The 22,962-nt window shown below is 44.8% G+C and overlaps 1 protein-coding gene across 1 annotated transcript in view; it reads left to right on the forward strand.

Moving 5' to 3' along the window:
- Positions 1-2,074: 2,074 nt before the first annotated feature.
- PITPNM3 (PITPNM family member 3) overlaps positions 2,075-22,962 on the forward strand; it is a 73,333-nt gene continuing 52,445 nt past the window's right edge. The window contains exons 1-2 of the mRNA XM_074160901.1: positions 2,075-2,324; positions 15,158-15,253. Of these exons, the coding sequence (XP_074017002.1) occupies positions 2,075-2,324; positions 15,158-15,253 (346 nt within the window). The remainder of the gene's footprint in view (positions 2,325-15,157; positions 15,254-22,962) is intronic.

The following is a 22,962-nucleotide window of genomic DNA, read 5'->3' on the forward strand; positions in this document are numbered from 1 at the left end:
AAGCAATTATGTTCTGACTTTGGACAAACAATGTTGGCTCTGCCAGTATAGTTCGGAGTTCTCAGCACAGGAAGGACATGGAACTGATGGAGCGGGGCCAGAGTAGGCCACGGAGATGCTGTGAGGGCTGGAGCCCCTCTGCTGTGAGGACAGGCTGAGAGAGTTGGGGGGGTTCAGCCTGGAGAAGAGAAGGCTCCGGGGAGACCTTAGAGCCCCTTCCAGCCCCTAAAGGGGCTCCAGGAAAGCTGGGGAGGGACTCTTGGTCAGGGAGGGGAGTCATAGGAGGAGGGGGAAGGGTTTGACGCTGAAAGAGGGGAGATTGAGATGAGATCTGGGGAAGAACTTCTTTGCTGTGAGGGTGGTGAGAGCCTGGCCCAGGTTGCCCAGAGAAGCTGTGGCTGCCCCATCCCTGGAGGGGTTCAAGGCCAGGTTGGAGGGGGCTTGAAGCAACCTGGTCTGGTGGGAGGTGTCCCTGCCCAGGGCAGGGGCTGGCACTGGATGGGCTTGCAGGTCCCTTCCAATCCAAACCATCCTAAGACTCTATGATTATGCAGAAATCTTATTGATAAAACAATTTTATGCTTCCTTGGGCAAAACTTGTGTTTACTGTGCTTTACTTGGTGGTGTTCTGACATGCTGTAAATAAAAGCCCTCATAGGCTCCCTCCCATTGTTCCCACAAGATGAGCTGCCATTTAAGACGTTTCTTGAGGCGGGTTTCTCCCAATTCTTGGGAGATGTGGAGAAGCTGGCTACTCTACTTTCTTCCTTGATGGTGTCAGAGAAATGCCGCGAGTGAGGCAGCCTCTTGCCCTGAAAGTTCCCTCGTCCGACTCTCAGCAGACACTTAAACCGCTGAGGCCGTCCGACCACCGCATTGACGCGGGACTTGGCAACAGCCAAAGGGTTAAACCCATCGCAGCCGCTCGCCGGGGCAGGGCCGCCCTGGGGGTGCCCCCGGGACCGGCCAGGGCAGAGGCCGGCGGCGGGGCCGCTGAGGAGAGGAGCCGGGCACGGCGCGGGCGGCAGCACCGCTCCGACCGCCTCGCGCCCGCGGCTCCCGGGGGCACTACGGAGCCGTGGGGGCCACCGGGCAAGGCAAGGCGGCCACAGCCCCGAGAGCCTCCGCATCGGGCCCCGCCGCCGCACCACCGGGCGGCCTCGGCCGGTGCCTCTCCCCGGCGCGGGTCCCCGCTGGCAGCGGCGCGGGCGGGCTCGGGGAGGCGAACGCTGCGGGCGGGCTCGGGGGCAGCCACCGCCGCCGCGCCCCTCCCCGCGCCGCAGGGACTCCGGCAGCCCCTGCCCCCGGGCCCGGCGTGAGCAGCCCCATCCCCGCGCTGCCCCGGCCCGGCCCCCGCTCTACGCGGAGCCGCTCGCTGCGCCTTTAACGACGGCGGCTGCGCCGCGGCGGGACCCGGCGGCGCGGCGGCGTTTCCCGGCCTCGTCTCCGCGCCGCAGGCGAGTGGGCGGCGCGGGGCCTCCGCCGGGAGCCGATGGGGCGGCGGAGCGCGGGGTGCCGGCGCGGCGGGGCGGCCCCGCGGGAGAGCACCTGAGGCGGCCGCGACGGTTCGGCTGCCAGCGGCAGCCCCGACATGGCGAAAGCCCCGCGCCCAGGTGAGCGCGGAGCCCGCGCGGCGGGACGGGACCGGCGGGGCTGGACGGGGCAGCCCTGAGGGGGGCGCGAAGCGGGGCGGGGCGGGTGCCGCCCTGAGGGGAGCCGGGCCCCTGTCCCCGGCCGGCGCGGCTCCGGCGCGCCCCCGCCCACCGGCGGCCTGGCGGGCAGCCCCGGCTCCGCGTCCGCCCACCCCCCGGAGCGGTAAACGCAAACTTGCGTGAACGAGACGCGGGTGCGTTCGCCTCCCCGTCTTGTCCCGGCGGGGTCCTGCTGTGCCTTCGGCGCCCACCTCGGCCGGTGCTCGGGGTCGCGGGGGCCGCCCCGGTCGCCGCTGCCCGGGCATCTCCCAGTGCGGGGCCGGGAAGGGTCTCCGCAGCGCGGGGGAGCTCTGCGGCTGCCGCCCTGTGGAGCCGGTGCTCGCTGCCGCCTGCCGGGAGCAACGGGCTGGGACGCAGCGGCCATGGGCTGCTCTGGAAACGGCAGAGGCGTGTTGGTGGGGCAGGACCGGCTGAGGGGAACCGGCCGGTGCGGTCTCTCCCGCCCCTTGCGGGTTCGCGTTTTAACGCCTGCTTCCCCCGGCGCCGGAGCGGCGTGGAGTCGGGGGGCCGGGGCCCAGGGGGTGCTCGGCGGCAGAGCCCTGGTGCCCCGCAGCGGGTGGCACACAGTCCGTGCGCGGGAACGGCCAGTGCTGGTGGCAGAACTGGCGTTGGGCTCCGGGGGCCCCGGGAGGGGTTTTCCCGCGGCTTTTGGAGGGGAAGGCCTAACCCTGCTTGACCGAGCGGCTGCTGGGCTGTGTGTGACTCTCGCCTGGTGCTTGGTGCCAGCTCTTGGCACAGCTTTACAGCACCATAATAATGTTAAGGCCAAACCCAAAGGTTTTGCCCAGCAGTGTTTATTCTTTTTTTTTATTATTTCCCCCAAATACACATAGCGCTCAGGAACATGAAAGCATCAGTAATTTCAGAAGATGCAAATGTAGTATTGAACTAAATGGTTGTTTTCCACCTTTGGAAGATGAAGAAATAATCAAATGGGGAAGAAGTCTCATTATTTTTTCTTTGGCATTGGTTTGCAGTCCGTTTAACTTTGATAGGAAAATAAGTGAGCAATTCATTCCCTTTCAGGGTCCTTGAGCAATGTAATAGCTTGCTTGTTCAAACCCAACTTTGCATGGGAATTTTAGAGGACGCTACTTCCCTTGGATGTGATTCCACTCACTTTGGTAGACAAAATATGACTTTCGCTGTCAGCTTTAGTGTTGTCACTACTACTTACTGTAAAGAAAAGCAAGAACTGACCATTCACAAAGGAGCTCTGGCAGAACCCATCTGGGTTAGGAGCAGGGGAAATGTGCTGCTTTTATGAATTGAGCCTACTGAGTTTATCAAAGTGAGCTGGAATGTGCATCAGTATAGAAATGTCGTGGCTGTTTTGCTTTTGCTTGCCTTGCAGCCTCTGCCAGTGCTGCAACCTTATCACAAATACAAAGAAAGACCATCATTCTAGTAGCTATGACTTCTGCTGCCTGGTCACTGTTGAATGACATGTATGCTTATGAAGGGCTTTTAGAGGCAGTCGACTTGACCCGTTTGAGTAGCCAGATTTCACCTAGTGGGTTCTAGATTTTAAGCCCTTGGAGTAGTCCCTGCGCAGAAACGCTTGGACATTTGCAGGATTGTAGGTTGCAAAACCACGTAGTGGCAACTGTACATCGCTACTTGACATATCCCTGTGGGGGTGGTGTGGTATCTGCTCTTCATCACCTACTTCATTTTTTAACAGGCAGCAGTGACTCAAAAATGCCAGATCCTCCTCAGAAAGCCAAAATCTCTGCACTGTGAAAGTAGAGTCTTTCAGATGTGATGCAGGCAGTCCACCTACAGTCGTTGCAGGAAAAGGTTAGAGAATATTCATATCTTCTCTGGTTTTGGGGAGTGAATTTGGAGGAGGTGATGATACTGCTGAGAGGGAGGGTGAAGTTAATTTCTGCTGTGGGGAAGCTGGCATCTGAAGCATCAAGAAATGGCTTCTACAGAAAAGCTTGATCTAGAATTTGGAGCCTGAAGAGCCATGCTAAACCTCCTCTCTCTCTTCCTTCATCTCACCAGTAATCCCATAATGTGCAAGACTGAAAATGTCACCGGTACCTTAAAATAGGGGCTTAAAGGCCTGCATGGCTTAGTTTCTTGATTTGTTTCCTGTACTCAATAAGCAAATATACGCCTGTCCTTACCATCTGCTGCAAAACTGCCAGTTGAAGGATGTACAGAGTACGTAACCAAGGACTTGTTGTTGCTGAATTGCTGTGAGATGAATGACACCGAATGAGGGATGGGAGAGAGGAGTTGGTTATATTGGATACTTCTGACCACAGTGGTATATGGACTGTTTCTTCAGTTAGCCCTTTCACTTGACTTCTTGATAAGGGAAGCTGCATTCTGTGTGAACTTTCTTCTGCCTTTAACTACGTCTCTTGCTTTGTCAGCTGCGCTCTTTGCTCTCCTTTTGATTTTTATTTAGGGACTGATGCAGCCACAATGAGAATAAAGGGAGCTCCTGACTCTTTCCCCCTTTTAGCCTTTCCTGGTACCTGCTCGATGTTGCTGACTGTCTTCAAACTGCTTCTCCTCTACACTTCCACTTACAAGCTTCTGTCTTTCCAAAACTGACCACTTTATTTTTCCCTTAGTGCTTCTCTTCACCTCTCAATTTTTCCTTTGTACCTGTCAACCCTTTTCCCACCTCTTGGAAATCTCAGTACACTGACTCTGTCAGCCCAGGATGGCTCTCAGAGGGGGTATTGTAACATCTCTTTTCTGGGCTGCGGCTTCTCTGATAAACTTAGTGACTTTTGTTCACTCTTGAGACCCTGCTTGCTTTATTGCCCTTTCAGGATTACTTTTTTTCTCCTTTTCTCCCACTTACATGCTCCCGATTTCTTGCCTTTGATCTTGCTGCCTCTTAAACCAGGAACTTTCTCCTAGTGCTTGTTCTTAAAGCTCCCACTTCTGTCCCTTTTAATTCTTCCTCTTCTGTCCTCTTTCTGAAGTGCAGCAATGCTTCCAAGTCTGCAATTCACAGGACTGTAGGCGTACACAAATTTCCTCAGGGCAGGACTCGGCCTGTAGAGTACTGCAGGTTCAGGAATGGAAGGTACGGGTTGATGATCTGGCAGCTTGCTGCCAACAGTAAGAGAAATCTTGTGTATTTCCTCCTCTTTCCTATGCCAGCTCGCAGACTTCCCCAGCGCTTCTGCAGTCTAGTTCTGGGAACCAAACAAGTGGAAAACTCTTTGTTATCTTAAATTTTTAGAAAGTTTGTTTTCTGCTGGTTTTACAGTCTTTACCAGCTCAGCTGCAGGGCTAGGTGACGGCCCTCCCTGGTGGGAAGGAGGAAACAGGATCACATCCCTTATAAGCAGCTATAGTTAGGTTTGTGGGATGCCCTCCCCCCTTCCCCCCCCCGAATTGGCCTCCCACTCCTGCATTTGCCTCTCCTTTCTACTCCCTGTTTTCCTCCCCCTCTCCCTTGGCCTCCCCCTCTTTTATTCTCTTCCCCCTCTCTCCTTTGGGGCTCCCCCTTCCCCACTCTGGCTCCCTGTCTTCCCCTGGCCTTGCACGCTCTCCCCCTCAGCCTCCTGCTGTCTCCCCCTCAGCCCACCCGTTCCTCTCAGTCTCAGCCTCCATCTCTCCCATCACGTTCTCTTGTTTATTTTCCTTCTTCTCTCCTCCACCTGTCTGGCCTCCCACGTCCCCCTCTGAGCGCTCTTCCTGTTGGCCTTCCACTTTTTTCTTCCCTTCCCCTTGTTTTTGTGTGCTCTCTCCGACCTCCCTCTCGCCTTTGCTTTTATTTTTCTCCCCCTCTGGCCTCCTCTTGTCCCCTTCAGCCTCACACTTCTATAGGCCTCCCACTCACCCCCAGTCCCTTCCACTTGCAATGGATTTCATTGCAATTTCAGCTGATTTCATTTCAGTTCTGCTCTCTGCCGCAGATTCGTAGTGTGACTTTGGATGAGTTCTGTGTGGCCCTGCTGACAGTAATGGCGTGTATGGTCCTTTTCTGGTGGTCAGTGCTCAGGTGAGGGCTTACTCTGAGTGTACTTCAGTTTTCACTCTGCAATAATTAGAGGGAGGATCAGCAGCTCCCTCTGTCTTGCCTGAGCTCCTGAGTCTGAGGACTGCCTCCAGTAGTTAAATTCACATCTTTTTAAAGTATGTCTTCAGTTTTACATTTGCCAAAGAGGAAATAAAATGTAACTAGAAAATAAAAGTGGGTAATTTTGGCCTCCAGTTAGTCTTCACTGCGTAGTCATTAGGTAACACTGTGTGGGTAGCTCAGTTAAATCACTTACTGGGTAGGCAGGAAGCATCTGAAACCAGCAGAACAGAAAGAAGTATTATTATGCAACAACAGTCAATGGCACCAGCAAAGGTCATTCCTTCTACCCAGTACCTCTTTCCAAATGGAAAAATGACTTGTACTTTTTAAATTTTATTAGGAAAACCTTCCCTGAATTCAAAATGGTCACAGTTCTAAAACAAGTTTTGACAAGTGGAAATCTTTTAATCTGTGCAACAGAGTTTATTTTTGATTATTTTTTTTTATTGAGATTAAGTGAACCTTCAATACTTTGCTATGTAAAAGACTGAGTTTTCAGTAGCTATGAGAACATTGTGTGCTATTTTGTCTCTGCTAACTGGGTTGGTGTGGTAGTAGTATTTGGGAGTGCTTTTTTATGGTCTCCCGTCTGTGGCACATGCTTGTGTTGAGGCTGGATCGGCAAACACTTATTAGCAAGCAAAGGATGTAGCAAACTGCTGGGTCTGCTGCAAAGCTCTACATCTGTGATAGTATGACAGTGACGTCAATGGCATTGAATTAGTTTTTCAGGAAAGCCCACTGCTGTGATCACGTCCAATGGTAGCTGCTGTTCTTATCCCAGCCTGCGGGAGGACATCTTCCTGCAGGGTCAGGTACAGGCACACCTCAGCCTGGGAGCTCTGTTGGGCCTTGTTCGTTAGTGTCACTGGTTCATTAGTGACACTGCCGGTGCACAAGGGACCAGCAGTGGCTGGCATTCAGGTCCGCCTGCTTTCTTTCTATCTATTCCATGTGCCTCACAAGGTAACTATTGATTCGTGCCTTGTTAAGGAGAAAGGGCCTTTAGGAGATGCGGGGGTGATTCTTAAACTGACGCTTCTGGATGTGCCCCTCACAAATGTGGTTTGGGTATAAAATCACTGCTATTTCATTCCCAGAGTGTTTGTGCTGATCCTGCTGGTGAAGTTCTGCTGCAAACAGCAATGGCTTCTGTCACGGTTTTCTTTTTCAGCTGCAGTCGGTGTTTGTAAAAGCTTATTCAAGCTGAGGAGAAGGCTGAGCCAGTGAGGAAGGGTAACGTGGCTGTAGTTTCACAGCAGGGCTAGGCTTACTTCCCCGAGGCATTTGTAAAATGACTTTTCAACCCATTAGATCCAGTGGCAGAGCCCTGTGTCTTGGTCAAGTGTGCTGTCCACTAGAGGACATCATTTCTGCAGGCAAACAAATGTTCCTTCCATTTTACAGAAGCTATTACTGTCCTCCGCACGCACTTCCTCTCCCCGTGTGTGGCACCTCCAGAGCTGGAGCCTCCTGTGTACAGCATGGCTTTATCCCAAGTCCGAGGTATTGCCAGTTACTGGAATGGAACAAATAAATGCCTTTTCGTTTGCCTGACTTGATAGGCGTTCTAAATACAATCCTTACATAACAAGTAATATTGAAACAGCATTTTTGGTACTGTGTGGAATTACTGAGTGACAGTGGTGAGACTTTCTGCGTTACGATGTTTGGGACTTACAGGATGAGTGGGTTTTGGACACCAGGCCTTTTAAAATGATATAGGCAAGTGGTTAAATTAAAGTCAGAACTCAGCAGCGCTAGCTATTCAATTTTCAGAGGAAGACTTTTGTTTCTTAAAGTCCTTTTCAGATCATCTTAGGCCTCGCTTCACTTGTCTGTTTTTCTGCTTCCTTAGTTCTGAGAATGTTGGATACAGACCAGTAAGGTCACTTCAATTCCTCTTGTGTTTTTTCAAATCACATGCAATGAAGTGCACTCACGCACTGCTTAATTGTTATATCACTGCCAGTTTGTCACATTTCTTTAAAAAAAAAAAAAAAGAAGTGCTTTTAGAAAGAATTTGGGTTTATGCCTCCTGACCAAGAGAAACTAGACCAGATTCTTCTCTTGTATACACTTTTCAACTACAGTTGATTTCAGCAGGATAATTTGCTCATGAAACTATGAGAAAATGAGCTCTGCTGCTGTTTGTGGGCGAAAGTGGAATTGGTCTTTCTTGTGGCTGTTCTGCTTCTTAGGTCGACTTGTGGAACGTATTGGAGATTGCATGATTGTAGTGGGTTTTTTCTTCTTCCTTGGATGGATAGCATTAGAAGCTGCTGATACATGAGTGGGAACTACTTCTGCGGTTTGCTGGAACTGTGTACGGTCACTAACACCAAGGATGAAATTTGCCTTGCATCTAAACTTGGGTGCCATCTACTGAGGTGCAGTCTGACTTGCCCTCAACCAGAAGTACCAGTGTCACATAATAGGACATGGAACTATTTCTCTAGTAATTCTTAGTCAAGTAAGATCTTGGATGTTCCTGGGAAGAGGATTTTTTTAGCTTTTTATTTATTTTACTGTTTTGTAAATGAGGGTCAGAGAGGCTGGGCGTTCTTCAGGGATGAGTTTAGGTGCTGGTTCAAGTGTGGAGTCAGTCAGCTCTTTTATTGCCTGCCATAAGAGGATGCAACTGGTTGTGTCTGCGGCTTTTGGCCTTATGGGAGCTCCTGCTGTACAGGGTGTAGGTTTCAGTTGTGATCCTTATTAATCTTAGTAATAAGGAACTCAATATCTAATGTAGGTAAATTGGCTAATGAGCATATTATAAATCTGAAAATCTTACTTTAACTGATTTTTTTTCAACAACATTCAGAATTGATTTTGCTTTTAATTAGCAAGTTACATAATGAGACCTACTACGAGGTTGGGATGTATGGTGAAGTATGGTGAGTCACAAACCCAGACCTAGAATATCCATGATGTGGAGAATTGTTTTCTGTACATCTTGGAAGAGTTGTCTTCATGCAGATATGTGACAGCATCAGCCACAGAAAAATTAAAATGTGAAATGATTTAGTGCAGGGAAAATGAAGAGAGTGCTGTTCAAAGTTGCACTGTACTCATGCATTGCATCGCCTCACCTCACGCCCTCAGATCACAGATACGGGAAAGTACCAATGGATTTCCAGCTGTTCTTTGTTGAAGAAAAAAAGCAAGACTTTTACAGAAGAAAATCACTGATTGTAATCTTAATTATAATTAATATTAATTACAATTAGTGCTAGCCTAACTAGAGAATTCAGTTTCCGTGCATGGTGCTGCAAGGTGGCTCTGCTCTTGCCTTCTCCCCACTGTGGCTGTGCACCCGGGCAGCCTCAGCCAGCTCCCTCTGAGATAGGTGAGTGTAGCCGCCTGCAGTGCTGGGCAGAAGAAAGCAGTTTCGGTAGGAAATGTTGCTTCTGCTTCTCCTAGAAGAAAAGCACCTGTGTGTTTCTGTGAATTCTCCTTTTGGCACTTGGAGACGTTCCCTGTGTGTCCTGCTGTCTGTCGTGCTGCCTCGTGCCTGTGGGAACTACTGCATGTGGTTCAACTGCTGTGACTGGCAAAGCAGTGATGTACTGGGTTTCTGTTAAAGGCATTACATTTTTACATGGTTTCCCCTTCTGTCCTCGGAAATTGTGATGCTGGACAACTGAAATAAAATGTAAGTTACTGCCCTGCTTGCAAAAAAACCCCACTGAAATCTGCCTGCTAAGAATCGGTCAACAAATCTGATAAAGTTTGCTGACATAGAAGCATCAAGTGTCGTTACTGAGGAGTTAGCCTGTATTTTGAAGTATGGCTGGTCTTTCTGTTCTCTGAAACAAAATAATAAAATAAAATATGCAGCAGTTGACACTGTAAATCAAATCAGTGAGTCCAGGCAATGCCAGTGTTTAATGCAATCAAGAAATCTTAATAGAGTCCTATTAAGGTGGCTAATGCTAATCTGTTGGCACAGAAGGAAGCAGGCTCAATAAGACTAATGTATGAGGGTGATGCAATGCAGCCCAGCCAGCAAATAAACGTAGATGTGGAGAACTGCTGCAGTGAGCTTACGCAGACTTGTGCTGCTGACTGGGGCTGTTTAAACTGCTTCTAAATCTAGAAGCATTCCTAGTACAGTACAGTAAAACTGCTGTTCCCAAGGGCTTTTCTTGTAGCCGGAATTTATGCCTGGAGATGTGTGACGCTTTTCCCTGCCCTCCCTTCACAGTCTGCATCCAACACCAAGGTCACTGGAAGCGTGAGCTTTCTTTGTGGGGCCAGCGCTGTTACTGATTTCCAGCCAGGCTAGTGGCAATTCTTCTCCAGGGAGCTCCTGTTTTCTTCTTGTGAAGTCTTTACAATTTCATATTTATATAGCCTTCTCCCTTCCTTCCTTCCTAGCAAATTCTGGTGGCTAAAATAGAAAGCTTTTTATTCTGGCAAAAAAGCAACAGTACGCTTTTAGTACTCTTTTTAGTACTCTTTTAGGCTCTTATTCAGGTGGAAGTTCCTTCAACTTTACATTACTCATCATACTTAATCCAGAGTAAGTAGCACTAGAATGGTGTTGGTTATGGAGATGCTCATGGTCTTTTGAATCCTAAAATGATGAGTAACAGGACATGAAGTGGAATTACATGGTTTCACTCCATATGCTCTGAGACTATCTACATATTTCTTTTAACCTGAGTTTGCCCCGGGGGTTTTCCTGTGAAGTGATGCTGTAGCCAGATTTCTGAATCATTGTTTAAACACCTGAATGAATGTCTAGAGTTATTTACAGGAGGCTGATACAGGGCTATGGCATCATTATGGTTGTTAAGCTTGGAGGCAGACACTTAAGCTCATTTGATATGGTGACTTCACCTGTACAAATGAATCCCTGCTGAGATAACTGTTGACCCCAGTGAAGCTGTGCCAGAAGGCAGATTTGGTGCTGTTAGCCTCATTGAACGCTGCAGGTATTTGCCATAGTCTTATGTGGATAATAAGTAGTTGGAAAAGGCAGAGCACTGGAGCGGAGAGGAGTTGCAGTTGTTTCTCGCTACATTTGCAAGGCCTAAGTCTACACATGTATTTACTTTACTGTTTAAAGGTGAGACTTCTACCAGGATTTTGGTTGTGAAGACAAATCTCACCACAGTGTCTCTAGGACGCTTCCTTCATGTCACAAGGCTTCTGATCCACATGCTTGCAAACACCGGTGTGCACACAATTGTCCAACTTGGCTTTATTGGTTCTTATTTTGGTCTGGAAACAGGTCAGGGTGAGGATCTTCTTCTTCTCTTTTTCTCAAAATGGGTACAAATTTATCTGTATTTTTAAGGGAACTGGGTATATAGGAAAAGCGTTAACAGTCTTTAAACAGTGCTCTACTGTATCAATGAATCATAGCAAACGAATGATAATCATAATGAGGAATGAGTCTTCAATGAATCACACGTTCACCTGATACAGTAAGTATAATTGGAGAGTTTTTCAAGTGGATGTGTGACAAAAAAAAATACAGTACCAAATGTGATCCTAGTGCCTGATGGTATATTGTGGGGGGCTTTTGCAGTGTTATTTTTTAACAAACAATTTAAATATGCACATTACTGTGTTAAGTAAAAGCTTGAAATGACTCTTCCATATTGGCCATGATAGTTTAAAAAATTACAACCTTTAAAAACATTGTATATTGTTACAGAGGTTTTCTTAAACAGAAATAAAGAGGGAAAAAAAAAAAGTGAAAATGTGAAATGAACACTTATTAGTCCCACTGCTTCAGTCACAAGAACCATACTTTTTTAAGCTTTTGTTTAGCATTCTGTCTCTCGTAAGACTGAAACATGGCTTCAGTAGGAAACAGTTTTCTGCATGCTGTGGGGATTTAAATGCAATCAACTGTGTTCTGTAATTACTGTTAGTGGGCTGGCCTTGGGAAGTCACGCATCATTGATGTCTATCATCTTGGGGTATTTTGTGCTCCAAATCTGAGTTTGACAGCCAAAATGTCAAGTAATGAATACAGTCCTTGAAAAAAATAAGTTTTATATCAAGAGTGAGTTTATTTGGATTTCGTCTGTTGTTCTCTTGAAATTTATATAATTTTTTTGCAAGAGTTCTTTGTTCCTTCCAGTCAAATGCAGATGAGATTATTTTCATAATCCAGCTGAAATTATCTGGAATGAAGCATTGGGGTTTATTTATTTATTTTTAATTTTTTAAAAATTTTTTTTTTGGTGCCAGACTTCCTTGATAAATAGCTTAAATTCTGAATCCTTTAATTCTAAATTCTATTTCAATTCTGGTATGCAGAAGTGGAGCACAGTCATAAATGTCTTGATCTGAATGAATTTTTATTTGATTGAGAAAACCATGCTGAAAATGCCTTTGTTATCAGATACAAATCAGTGAATCATCCGGATGCTTAAACTACCTTACTCTTCAGTGATTTTTGTAGTGTTTTTGATGCTATTTGCTGTCTTTGTGATAGTAACGTCTCAAAATCTGTTAGGTAAAAACAAAGAGTAGCAGGCAGTTTCTTCCCAGAAGAAGTGTCTGTCTTCAGCAGAGGCACCAAATGAAAACAGAGGTGAGAAAGCAAATACCATGAAACGGGAGGAACTGATCTGCGTATTGCAGGTGTTGGATTAATCCTGTAACTGTGGATTTTGCAAGGGGACTAGATCTCAGGAAAGGCAGAGAAGAAAAGGAAGGAAGAATGAGTGGCTCCTTCTGGTTTAAATCTTAAGCTTTTACTGGAGAATTATGGAGGCCCAAGACCACATTGAATGGGACTTCACCAATCCATGGAAAACATAGCTGACCGATGTAACAAAAATTGGAGAATCTTTAAAATCACAATAAGTCAAATCCTGAAAATAATTATCCAAAATGCCAGATACTTGTTTCTTCTGGCTTGTTTTTGTTTTCTTTTGTTTCTTTTGTTTTTGTTGTTCTTTTGTTTCATTTGTTTCTTTTTCCCAGTGTTTGCTGGCTTTGGATACTTGCATCTGTGGTGCTTGACGAGAGGCATACAGTTATACGGCTATAAAAAGTGCAGAGAAACTAACTTTTAGTCAGGTCCCTAAATGTCTCTTCAAAACAAATTATCTGCTGCCGTAAGAGGACATTTTTTGTTGGGGCATTTTTGCTTGTTTGTTTCTGCAAGTGTAGCCCTCTGGCTTCTTGTGGAGTCGCTGAATGCTCAAAATATATGAAAATCGGACTCCTCAGTGTTTAGCCTTGGAAGAAATATCATCAGCACAGACATCTGGTCTGGAAAATCTGAGCAGAATTTTCTCAGTGTGAAATTTATGTTCAGTATGGGATTGTCTGCATCTATAAGACCCCAAAAGGCGTTAACTCTGTGTTACCAATGAAGTCTGTCTGTCTTAGTTTGAATATTCCTGTGGTTTAATAAACATCTGTAGCACAGAAATTCAGCTTCAGTCACAGATACTTGATGGACCAGAGTCTCTGAGCGGGGAGCTGCTTTCTTGCCGAGGGACAATCTGAACAGTCTTGAGGTGTTCGAGGTGGTTCTTTGCCTTCTCGTCATTCCCTCTGTCTCACACTTGTTCTCGTGTTCTGTGGACCTGTCTCTCTTTTATAGGTTCTTCATAAATTTCCTAGTTTACTGCCTTCTTTCTTTCTGCTCATAGAGCTGAACACCTGTGATCCGGAAATCTAATATTCTACGTAAGCTGAAAAAGAGTAGTTTACTCAACAATTTTTATTCTAAGAGTAATAATATTATATTTTGGTTTTCAAAGCATCTCCAAAGGTGAGGCAGATTATTCCTTCCTTCTGCTCTTTTGTAGTGTATGAGCTTTTATCCGAAGACCGAATTTTGCAAATTCTCCCTTTCCCATCTGTCACTCTGGCTTTTTTGTGGTGCTTCCCATTCTAATGCTTTGAAATTTTGGAATTCCTGCTCTTTCAAGCATTGACTTTTCTTCATTAGAAGTTCAGAAATGTGTTCTTTCTACCACTATTTTGACGGCTATAGTGATAAGTTTTAGGATATTTGTATTTGAATGGAGAAACAGCAAGGTGTTGTTTGGTAAGGAATAATTCAGTTTGCTATCCCCTATCATTAGTAAAAGGTTCCAGAAATCTGTAACAGTTACTGTAATGATCTGTATGCATCCTCTGTTAGCTGCCAAACACCACTGGACACATTCCCAATAACACAGTACTCTTGTAATTAACACTGACTCCTTAATAACAAATTATTTTAATGGTTTGGGGGTTGGAGTTTTTTTTAAGCTATTAAAATGCTATTAACTGATTATTATTTTTACCTTCTTCTTGGCCAGCTAAAATCTGCTTCCTCCTGCCACCTTTCATTTATATTTCTGATTAGTTCAGCTATAGATGAAGTAAAAGTAGAGCAAAAGGCTGTGACCTAGTGGCATGTTTCCCCCAGCATAATGTAGAGGGATGCTTCCCCTGGTTGAGTTTCTTTTTACTACTGGGAAGAGGAGAATGCTTTTTTGGACAGGGCCTCAGGATATTAGATTTCAGGTCTGATGTCATCATTTGGATAAATGAATAAAACCAAGGACACTCTTCTGTTTGGTAACGAAGGTCCTTTCTACAACAGCTGTAGTGTTGTTATGGATATGGTGGATTTGATCCCTGGTTCCCCGCTGATTTGGAGGAGACTTTATTATAAATATAAGGAATATATTTCACTACTATATTTCACTATTTTCTAGTGCCAGGTTGCTGTAGATATAAGGAGAACTGATATAGTTAGGCAGGTCTGGTTTACTAATTACAAATTAGTTTGAGTATGATAATCCATTGAGACCATCTAAGTTGATGACTTAAATGACTATACCTGTTACTGTACCTATTCTAAAAGGGTTTTGCCTTCCTGTCTTCAAATGGCAAGCTTCAAATGAAAGCCCCAGGCTCCAGCAAAACAAAGCTGATGAAAACAGCTCAGTGAGTGAGAACTCAGTAGTTTGTCTGTAAATCTGTGAGCTAAATAGGATGGCACTTCTTTTAAAAGTGAAATGGAATTTAAATGGGAGCTACTGCCATGTCCTGGGGAAATGCTGCTTCATGTCTTAGAAACAATGTACAGTTTGAGTGTTGGAATTGAACAGCCCAGTGAATTCAACAGGAAGAATGTATCTTTTCAAGTCACTGCATTAGATTAAAGTGATGCAGGCTTATCTTTAACAAGAACTTGTTTAATCACTTTGGTTAGGTGGAAGGGAGAGGTGTAATTTTTATGCCATCCTGAGAACTCTACCTGACTGTCTGTTGAGATTAAAGTATGTGTGCTGACCAAATTGATCCTACTGAGCCATCTACACAAACTGTTTATTAATGTATTTTTTTTTTCTTTAAGCCTAGAGCAGAGGTGAGCATTCCTGTGGGTTAATGTGAGTCTCTGTATTTCCAGCTGGCCAGCGGCGATTCAGTGGAGCCCAGTGGCACGTGCAGAACGTCCTCAAAGACTCCGTGGAGAGCTCTGATGATGAATTCTTTGATGCACGAGGTCAGTACACATTTTTGTCTTCCCCTCTCCATTCTTTCCCCAATTTTGCAGCAAGTCACTAAGCTCCTTTGGGGATGAACTGACAACAATGCCCTCATCAGACTGAAGTCTGAAACAAAGCCGTGAGGCCTTCTCTCAAGGATTTGTGAATGGAGTTAGGTTTACAGGAGGTGGGTGAAGAGCTGGGGCAGATGAGCGAGCTGCCGTGAGCTGGGTCTGGCATCAGAAGAAGCATAACTGCAAGAGTACGGACCTTCACGGGGTCTCTTGGGCCCGGCTTGCTTACGGGTCAGGCAGTGTGTGATGTTACAGTTGGAGTGCTCTCGTTTACAGTTCCTGATGAAGGACGTGACTCTCTGTGTTACTGAAGTCCAACTTTTAAAACCAACGGCCTAGATTTTCCACTCTGTCAAAACTTTGACTCAAGGGACAGAGAACTCTGCTTGTTCAAGAAGCAGCAATATGGGAGATGGGGGCTCTGGTTTTAGTTTTGTTTGTAGGAGCGAAATCTAATGCTTTTCTGATGTTTCGTTTGTTTTTCTGAAGAGCAGAACCAGCAAGGGGGGATTAATTCTGCTACTAGTGTAGCAGAAATCCAACTGTATGATCTTTCGTAGTGTAGGCTACTGAGGTCAGACTGAGCTGTCCTTATGTCCTGATGTTACCTGGAAGTCAGCAGTGCAGGGTGAGGGAATAAACTTGTTGAATGTCCTTTGGGTTTTTGTAGCAAACCACTTATTCTCCACTTTCCTTTCTCTAAATTGCCTACTGTAGCTATAAAATTTATGACAACTTCAAACTTGAAAGACAAGCTGATTCTATGACAGATTATTTTTTTTAAGCACCCCCTCCTGCCCCCAGTAGGGAACAGTCTCAATCAAACAGGGGAAGAGAAACTTTCAAATTAAAATGGAATTTGAAAACTTGGCACAAAATTCTGGCCTCACCTAGAACACTAAAACTGTCCATTGAAATGGGGCAGTTCTAAATGGAGATGGACATTGGAATAATGGGATTTTTTATGAAAGTCAAATGATTTGTGCTTGGTTGATCAGTGATAGCAGGACAAAACTATTTGATATGGCTTGTTCAGGAAGTCTGCAGAAATGATTTAATGGATCCTTCTGTCTCTGTGAAGTTGACTGTGGACATCATGGTCTTTCAGAAACATGCTTGTATCCTCTTGATTTACCACAGCTAGGAAAGAGTCCCTGGCTGTACAAACATGCTACAGCCACTGTGCAGAAAGTGGTGCAGATGTTCCTTCTGACTTAATTGGAAAGGACGTGCCATGGTAGGTTGGTTTGTTGGGGTTTTTTTGTTTGTTTTGTTTTAAAAAAACAACACCCAAGCACATTGCGGGGAACAAAATTCCCTCATGTGTTGCCTGTAATAAGATATGTATTCAGTTCAGAGCCTTTTTGAAGGCTGAGGCATGAGATACACATCAAATACCGGTTTTCTTCCCTGTTCCTGTACAGCTAGGCTTACAGTAAGAACTACTTGGCTGCTCTAGAGGGTTCTGTGTCTGAGAAACAAGAAGTAATCTACAGGAGAGTAAAGAAGTAAGTGACCCAGGAAGGTAAATAAACGAGAGGGTTTTAAAAAAATTTAGAGGTATTTATACCTGTAAAATTTATAGGTAGGCTGAGGCACAAAGCCAGACTATGTATTGTCTGATGTCACAATGCCAGCTCAGGCCCAGCCTGAAATCAGCTCACATCTGCACTTCTGAGCTGGGATTTGGCAACCTATCTCTCTTTGAAGAGGAATTTGAGAGCTCTCAGTGAAGAGCTGTGAGCGCTGTGTGTGTGCATGCACATGAATGCATGTTTCAGAAAATACATTGCTGAGCACTGATTATTTTCTCCTTGTTCTGAACCAAATGGCTATCTTAACTGAAAGAGGCTTTTAGCACAGGGATGTTCCAGCTGTCTGCACAGAGAGAGGAAAGAAATACGGATGTTATAAGCTGATTTGTCCCTTGTAATCTTTGTTGTCATCGGTAGGCGCACAGACACTGCAGCTGGTATTCAGATGATCCTTGCACCTGGAGTTTTTTTCTTTCCCCAGATGGATACTTCATTATTTTGGGAATTTAACATCAGATTATGAGTGCTGTAAATTGTCATAGGTACAAAGCTAATGTGGATGTGTAACTGAGATTTTGGGGAGAGGCCGTGTGTGGCGTATGTGTATAGATACAGATTTTATTTACTTTTTTAACCATAAGAGTGGCAACTAGTCATCTTGTGTTTTGGAGGCAAAACCAAAATCTCAAGGTATTTGTGTCATGTCTCATGAAAATCCATGCCCTTGAAATCCATCTCAGTCTATGGAAGTCTCCTTGCACTGAGAGAACTTGTAAGCAATAAATTAATTCACCAGTACAGAAAAGCTTTCTACATTCTTGCTGATCAGGTCTCCAAGCTTGGTTTGGCTTTACAGGTCAGGAGGAATTCTGCTCTTTTGGGAAGGGGCTTTAGCTGTGGCAGAATTAAAAGTAGCTGAAGTGTAATGTGAGAGAAGCAATGCCCTGTGACACATGTGAAGATTGGTGTTGAAGATGCTGTTCTGAGTTGCAGATACTCAGTGAAGTGAACCTGTTTGGCACTGTGAAAAGCTGTCGCTGTAGGGAGAAAGCATGGTATTAAATAAGGTGATGACCACTGTGCTTAAGTTCGACTTGCTACGTCTCTCCTAGTGCCTAGTCCAGGGATTGACTATAGCAATAGGGGCTTGGGGTTGAATATTGTTACTTGACAGGCTAGGGCCAAATTTGCAAAAATTTACATGTACAACTACTGTAAGCCTTATCTGGAGAGTTTCACTTCATAGTCAGAGTCAATAAGTAATTGCTTTCACTGATTACAACATCTAAAATTATGGTCATAAGTATGTGTTCTCTCTTGTGAAACTTCAGCTAACTTAGCCTGATTACCACAACCCGTCTGAGAACAACTGTTGTTGAATATTTGATCTTAGAAGCATGACAGCTTGCAGCGCCATTTGGGAAGGGTAAATTCTACAACCTTCCAGAAATGTGCTTAATTTTTCTGAGCAATAAGGAGAGAAGGATTCTAGCCACAGTGATACTGAAACAAGGCCATAGCTATAACAGGAGTGTGTGGTTCCCCCTGGTCAAAATGTATCCTGGAATTCTGAGGCTGACATGTGGGTTAGAGCATGGCTATAAAAAGGAGCTGCAGGCTGTCTAGGTGAGTAGCTTATGAAAAGCAGCCTGTCTGGATTGATTTTGAGAAGAAATAATTCCTAGCGCAGACTTCCAAATCTTATTCCATAAGAAAACTGTATAAATCAAAATGTGATGTCTTAAATCAGTGTTTGAGTCGTACCTTCTAATTTATGAAATACATATCCACAAAGAAAGAGGAATCTCTTGAAGAGTGTTAGGAAGAGATGCAGACAGGGCCAATAGTTGCTGTGTGTCAGGAGAGGTCTCTGGAAATGAGTGTATGTGCACCAATTCAGTCTGCTATTTAATTCATTAAAAAGGAAAAAAAAAAACCCTGACAAAATCTAATCCTACGTGCAGTTGTCAAACAGGCTGCTCCCTCCTCCTTCGTACTTTGTGCTGACAGAAATTGAGAAGAACTAAGGGAAACAAATTAGTGCAGTTGACAGACGACTCAGGCCTTGGATTTTTCTGTGTTTAAGATGAGTAACATAAACGTTTTCACTCAGAAGCATTTCAAGCAAGGAAGAGCTAGAGCATCTGGAATTCTAATCTATTTGGAGCGTAAAAGTTTTAGAAACTGGAAAAACAGCGTCACTGCTGGAATCAAGTCTCTCCCCTACAAATATATTTGCATGTAAAAGACTGATTTCATTTTGTTTGTATTTTTAAAAGCTATTAACACGCAAGAATAGATGTGTGTGTAGAAGATGAGGGACTGACAGAGAAGTCCAGTACAATCTAGTTCTAATGAGTTTTCTTAAATGACTTTTCTAATGGGTTTTCTTTCCATCATATAGCCCTAAAGAGAAATTCCAGCTTACCCCCTGTTGACTTCACCCTGCTGTTTGGCCCCAGCACAGAAGGGGGGGCCAAAAGTTAAGTTAAGTTTAAGTTGCTGCCGTTTCCCCGAGTGTCAGACCTGGCTACACCTCATTTGCAAATGTGGATCTTTCCTGCCCTCAGAGCCGGGGTGCAGGAGCTCCTGTCCGTTCCTTCAGAGAGTCAGGATACCATATTGCTGTTGCTGAACTGTGACTTTGCTAAATGAAAAAACAAGTGGAAATTTTAGGGGAAGTTCCATTTGGGCATTAAACTCCATAGGAGGCAGTATGAGATAGACCATATGTACCCACGGTCCATTTATTTTTTACTGACTATTTTAGGGCACTGATTTTCTCCATCATATAAAACTATTAATTTTATTTCTAGGTTTTCATTTTTCCAATTGTAAACTATGAGAAATCTTTTCTGGCAGGTGGCTGGAAATTAGAGTGGTCTTTAAGAGAAAGCTGTTGATGATGGTTATCATTAAAGCACCTGCGAGTTGATTTCGGGCTTTTTGTGGACTCCCTCAGAAGCAGCAAAGTTTGCAGTTGATATCATGTTTGTGATAAGATGGAAATGGTGGTTGCTGTTTGCAGGGGATCCCGTAGCCCCTTTCTGACCTACTTTAAATTCAAATGAACTCTGATTTCAACAGTACTCTGGATTTAAACTAGTCCAGCAGATGAGAATCTGACCTATCAGAAACATAACTTCATCATTTCTTTATCTCTGTGTCAGTCTTCTGTTTTACAATGTGAGGGCATTTTTTTTCCTTGTTTCCTGAGAGTGTAACTGTGGCAGTTGTTATAGTCAAAAGCCTGCTGACAGCTTTGCTAAAGATGGAAGATGTGGTGTGGCATACAGCTGCTGCATTTTCTCCGGCTGAGTTTATTTAGTCTGCATAAAAAACTTCTGTCATTAGTTTTGTCTTCTTAAAATGAGCCTTACGGCACTGTCTTCTCTATTATGCTGTTCATGTAAAGCTGAAGCCAATAGATCCGTGGTATCTGTATGGCCTCTCTACCCTCAAGGGAATTCACAGCTCTTCCTAAGTTAGTATCATCTCTGCTTTCTTCTAGACAGCCTTTCAGGAATAACAAAGTGTTAAATGTCAGGAAAATAAATGTGCACAAAAGCATAGATACTAGCAGAAGAGGCAGAAGGCATTTCTACGCTCAGAAGCTCTCTGGGTGATGAGGGAACTTGTATCTTTGGTAGAGAAAAGCATATGTGTGGGCTAAAGTCATTGGCATTATCAGTGGGTTAAACGTGGCACCAGAGGAGTTTGTGCTGAAGTGAGAAGAACCTGGCCAGGAGAGAGATGTCACCTCCTGGACCATTATTCTGTCTCCAGCATTACGCTTCCTGTCATGTTTCTTACCTGTATTTCTCACCCATTCTCTGTTATTTATACAGAGTGCTTCATCAGTGCTTGATATTCTTGCAGCTGAAAGGGCTTTCCGCACAGTGCAGCTGGAGCTGAGCACTGTGTTTCTTTATGGGAGAATTTGGAAGCTGTCCCAGACTCTACATCTACCCCTGTGTAATTTGCACTTCAGAGACAGCCTGGAGTAGGAGGCAGAGGGCACAGCAGTGGGCACAATTAACACATAACATTAGTGAGCTGCTTTTGCATTCTGAAAAACAGCTGGGGTCAAACCCCAGTTCCTCAAACAAAGAAATTTCTGGCTGTGACAGCCTTGTAAACAGAGAGTCGAGCCCCTGTGTTTGAGATGGAGCAGCTGTATGTGTTTTGACTGTAGATTCATCTGCCCTGGCTGGCTACTTAATTTAGTGAAATCCACAGAGGAAGGGAGGAGTAATATTTTACTGTTTTATTTTGCCCAACTGTACTTTATATCTTGCTTTCCAGGTGGCATGCAGTCATTAGGCAGAAAGTTCTCAGTTGTAGCAGGACTGAGCCCTGCTTCCGTGTTTACATGGAAGAAGAAAAACGTTTACAGAAGAAAACTGCTATCACACTGTAAAACAATCACAAGAGTCCATGATTGTGTTTTTTAAAGAAAAAAGAAAAGTATAAACCATCAGAAAGCTTTAAATTAAACCACTTGAAGCACTACCATCTTGTTAATTTGATTGTGGTAGCGCCCATCAAACCCAATGAAGGTTAACAAAACTTTGTGAGTTAACAATAAGCAAAATAGGAGCAATTGCCACAAAAAGAACTATACATAACTGACACAGATGCAGTGTTTATAGTTCCTTGAATGGTTTTTTTTCAATACAAATTCCATATGCACAGAGAGCTCCTCTGTAATGCCAGCGGTTGGTTTGTTTTCACGTTGCTGGTCTGTGAGCAGACACCATCATAGCCAGGAAACAAAATGGTCCAATGGCTCAATGATGGTGAAAGACTTCAGTGAATTTGTGGCTTTCTGGGCAAAGTATCAGGAAGTCTCAAGAATCCCAATTTTGGTACAGTTTGGGCACGGAGGGCATGGTCTGTTCATTTCCTGGCTGATGTGTGTGGCCGGGGCTGGGGAAGGCTGCAAGCACTGGGGTTGGGCATGAGGTGGGGGCTCTGCCAAAAAGAGTCACCTCTGTCCTGGGGCAAGTTCTCACCTCACAAAGCCTTCCTGCAGTGCAAGTGTTCTGGCTACACGCATAGTACACACACACAATATTCTGTAGTATTTTTGATATTTTAACCCCTGAGGCTGACGTGGCTGTTTCTTTTAACGTATGTTGTGACATTGCAGTTTGCCAGAGAGGGACAGAGTAGCAAGAGAAGACTCCGGTGCTGTGAAGTGAAATTGTGTTTGAAAATGTAGATTGTTTATGGGGGTCAGGACTGCCTGTCAAATTGGAACACCCTGGAGTCTGTCTTGGTTTGCATTATGAAAAATAGTTTGACCTACATCCCGTGCTGCAGCCGGTGCCTCACAGATTTTGGTCCTTGTGCCCCCCTGGGGGGCAGGAGCCAGCAGCTCCTTCCTGCTTCTGACATTTTCTGGGCCTCTTTAAGGAACCGACTACAGAGGTGTGATAATCTATTTTGTGCTAGAAAAAGTGAAGTAGAGATTTGACATTTTTGTATACAGTCTGGTGAGGAGGTAGAGTACCTTTTATCTGTAATATTTTCTTTTTCCCATTCATTGATGATGCTTGTTTGAGGTTGAAAGTCATAACAAAATTCAGAGTGGGTTGTTTCCCCAGTTTCCCTTCCTTCTGTGAGCATTTAACATTTTTTTTCTGTGCATTCACCCTAGGTACAAAGACCATTCTGGGCTATATACAGCCAGGCTGAAATGCTTTTAGTAAACTTATTCAGAAAGGACTAATGCAACCTTCCTGCCAAATAGCTGTTAATTTGAAGGAAAATGCTTTCCAACAGCTTCTAGGCCTGTTTGTTTTTTTGTTTTTTGTTTTTAAGAGACAGAGAATATCTACAGTTCATGTTTTGTGCTTTCAGCTTTTCCCGCCCCCCTCCCTGGATGGGATCCCAGTAAAAGAGATTGTTCTCTGGGCTGTGGGCTTGGTGCCATTCCATTATGTCTCTGTGTCCCTGGATGAAATTTTAAAGCTTTGTGTAGCACAGGTGGCTTTGATAAAAGGGGGAAAAAACATGCCTTAAGCTGGTCTCTATGTCCATTCTTCCCTCTGCTCTGCCTTTTGAATATTCTGAAGTAAAAGAGAAGAAAAAGATGATTTCCAAGAACAGGAA

Source organism: Numenius arquata, chromosome 18 (genome assembly GCF_964106895.1).
Source record: "Numenius arquata chromosome 18, bNumArq3.hap1.1, whole genome shotgun sequence".
Lineage (NCBI taxonomy): Eukaryota > Metazoa > Chordata > Aves > Charadriiformes > Scolopacidae > Numenius > Numenius arquata.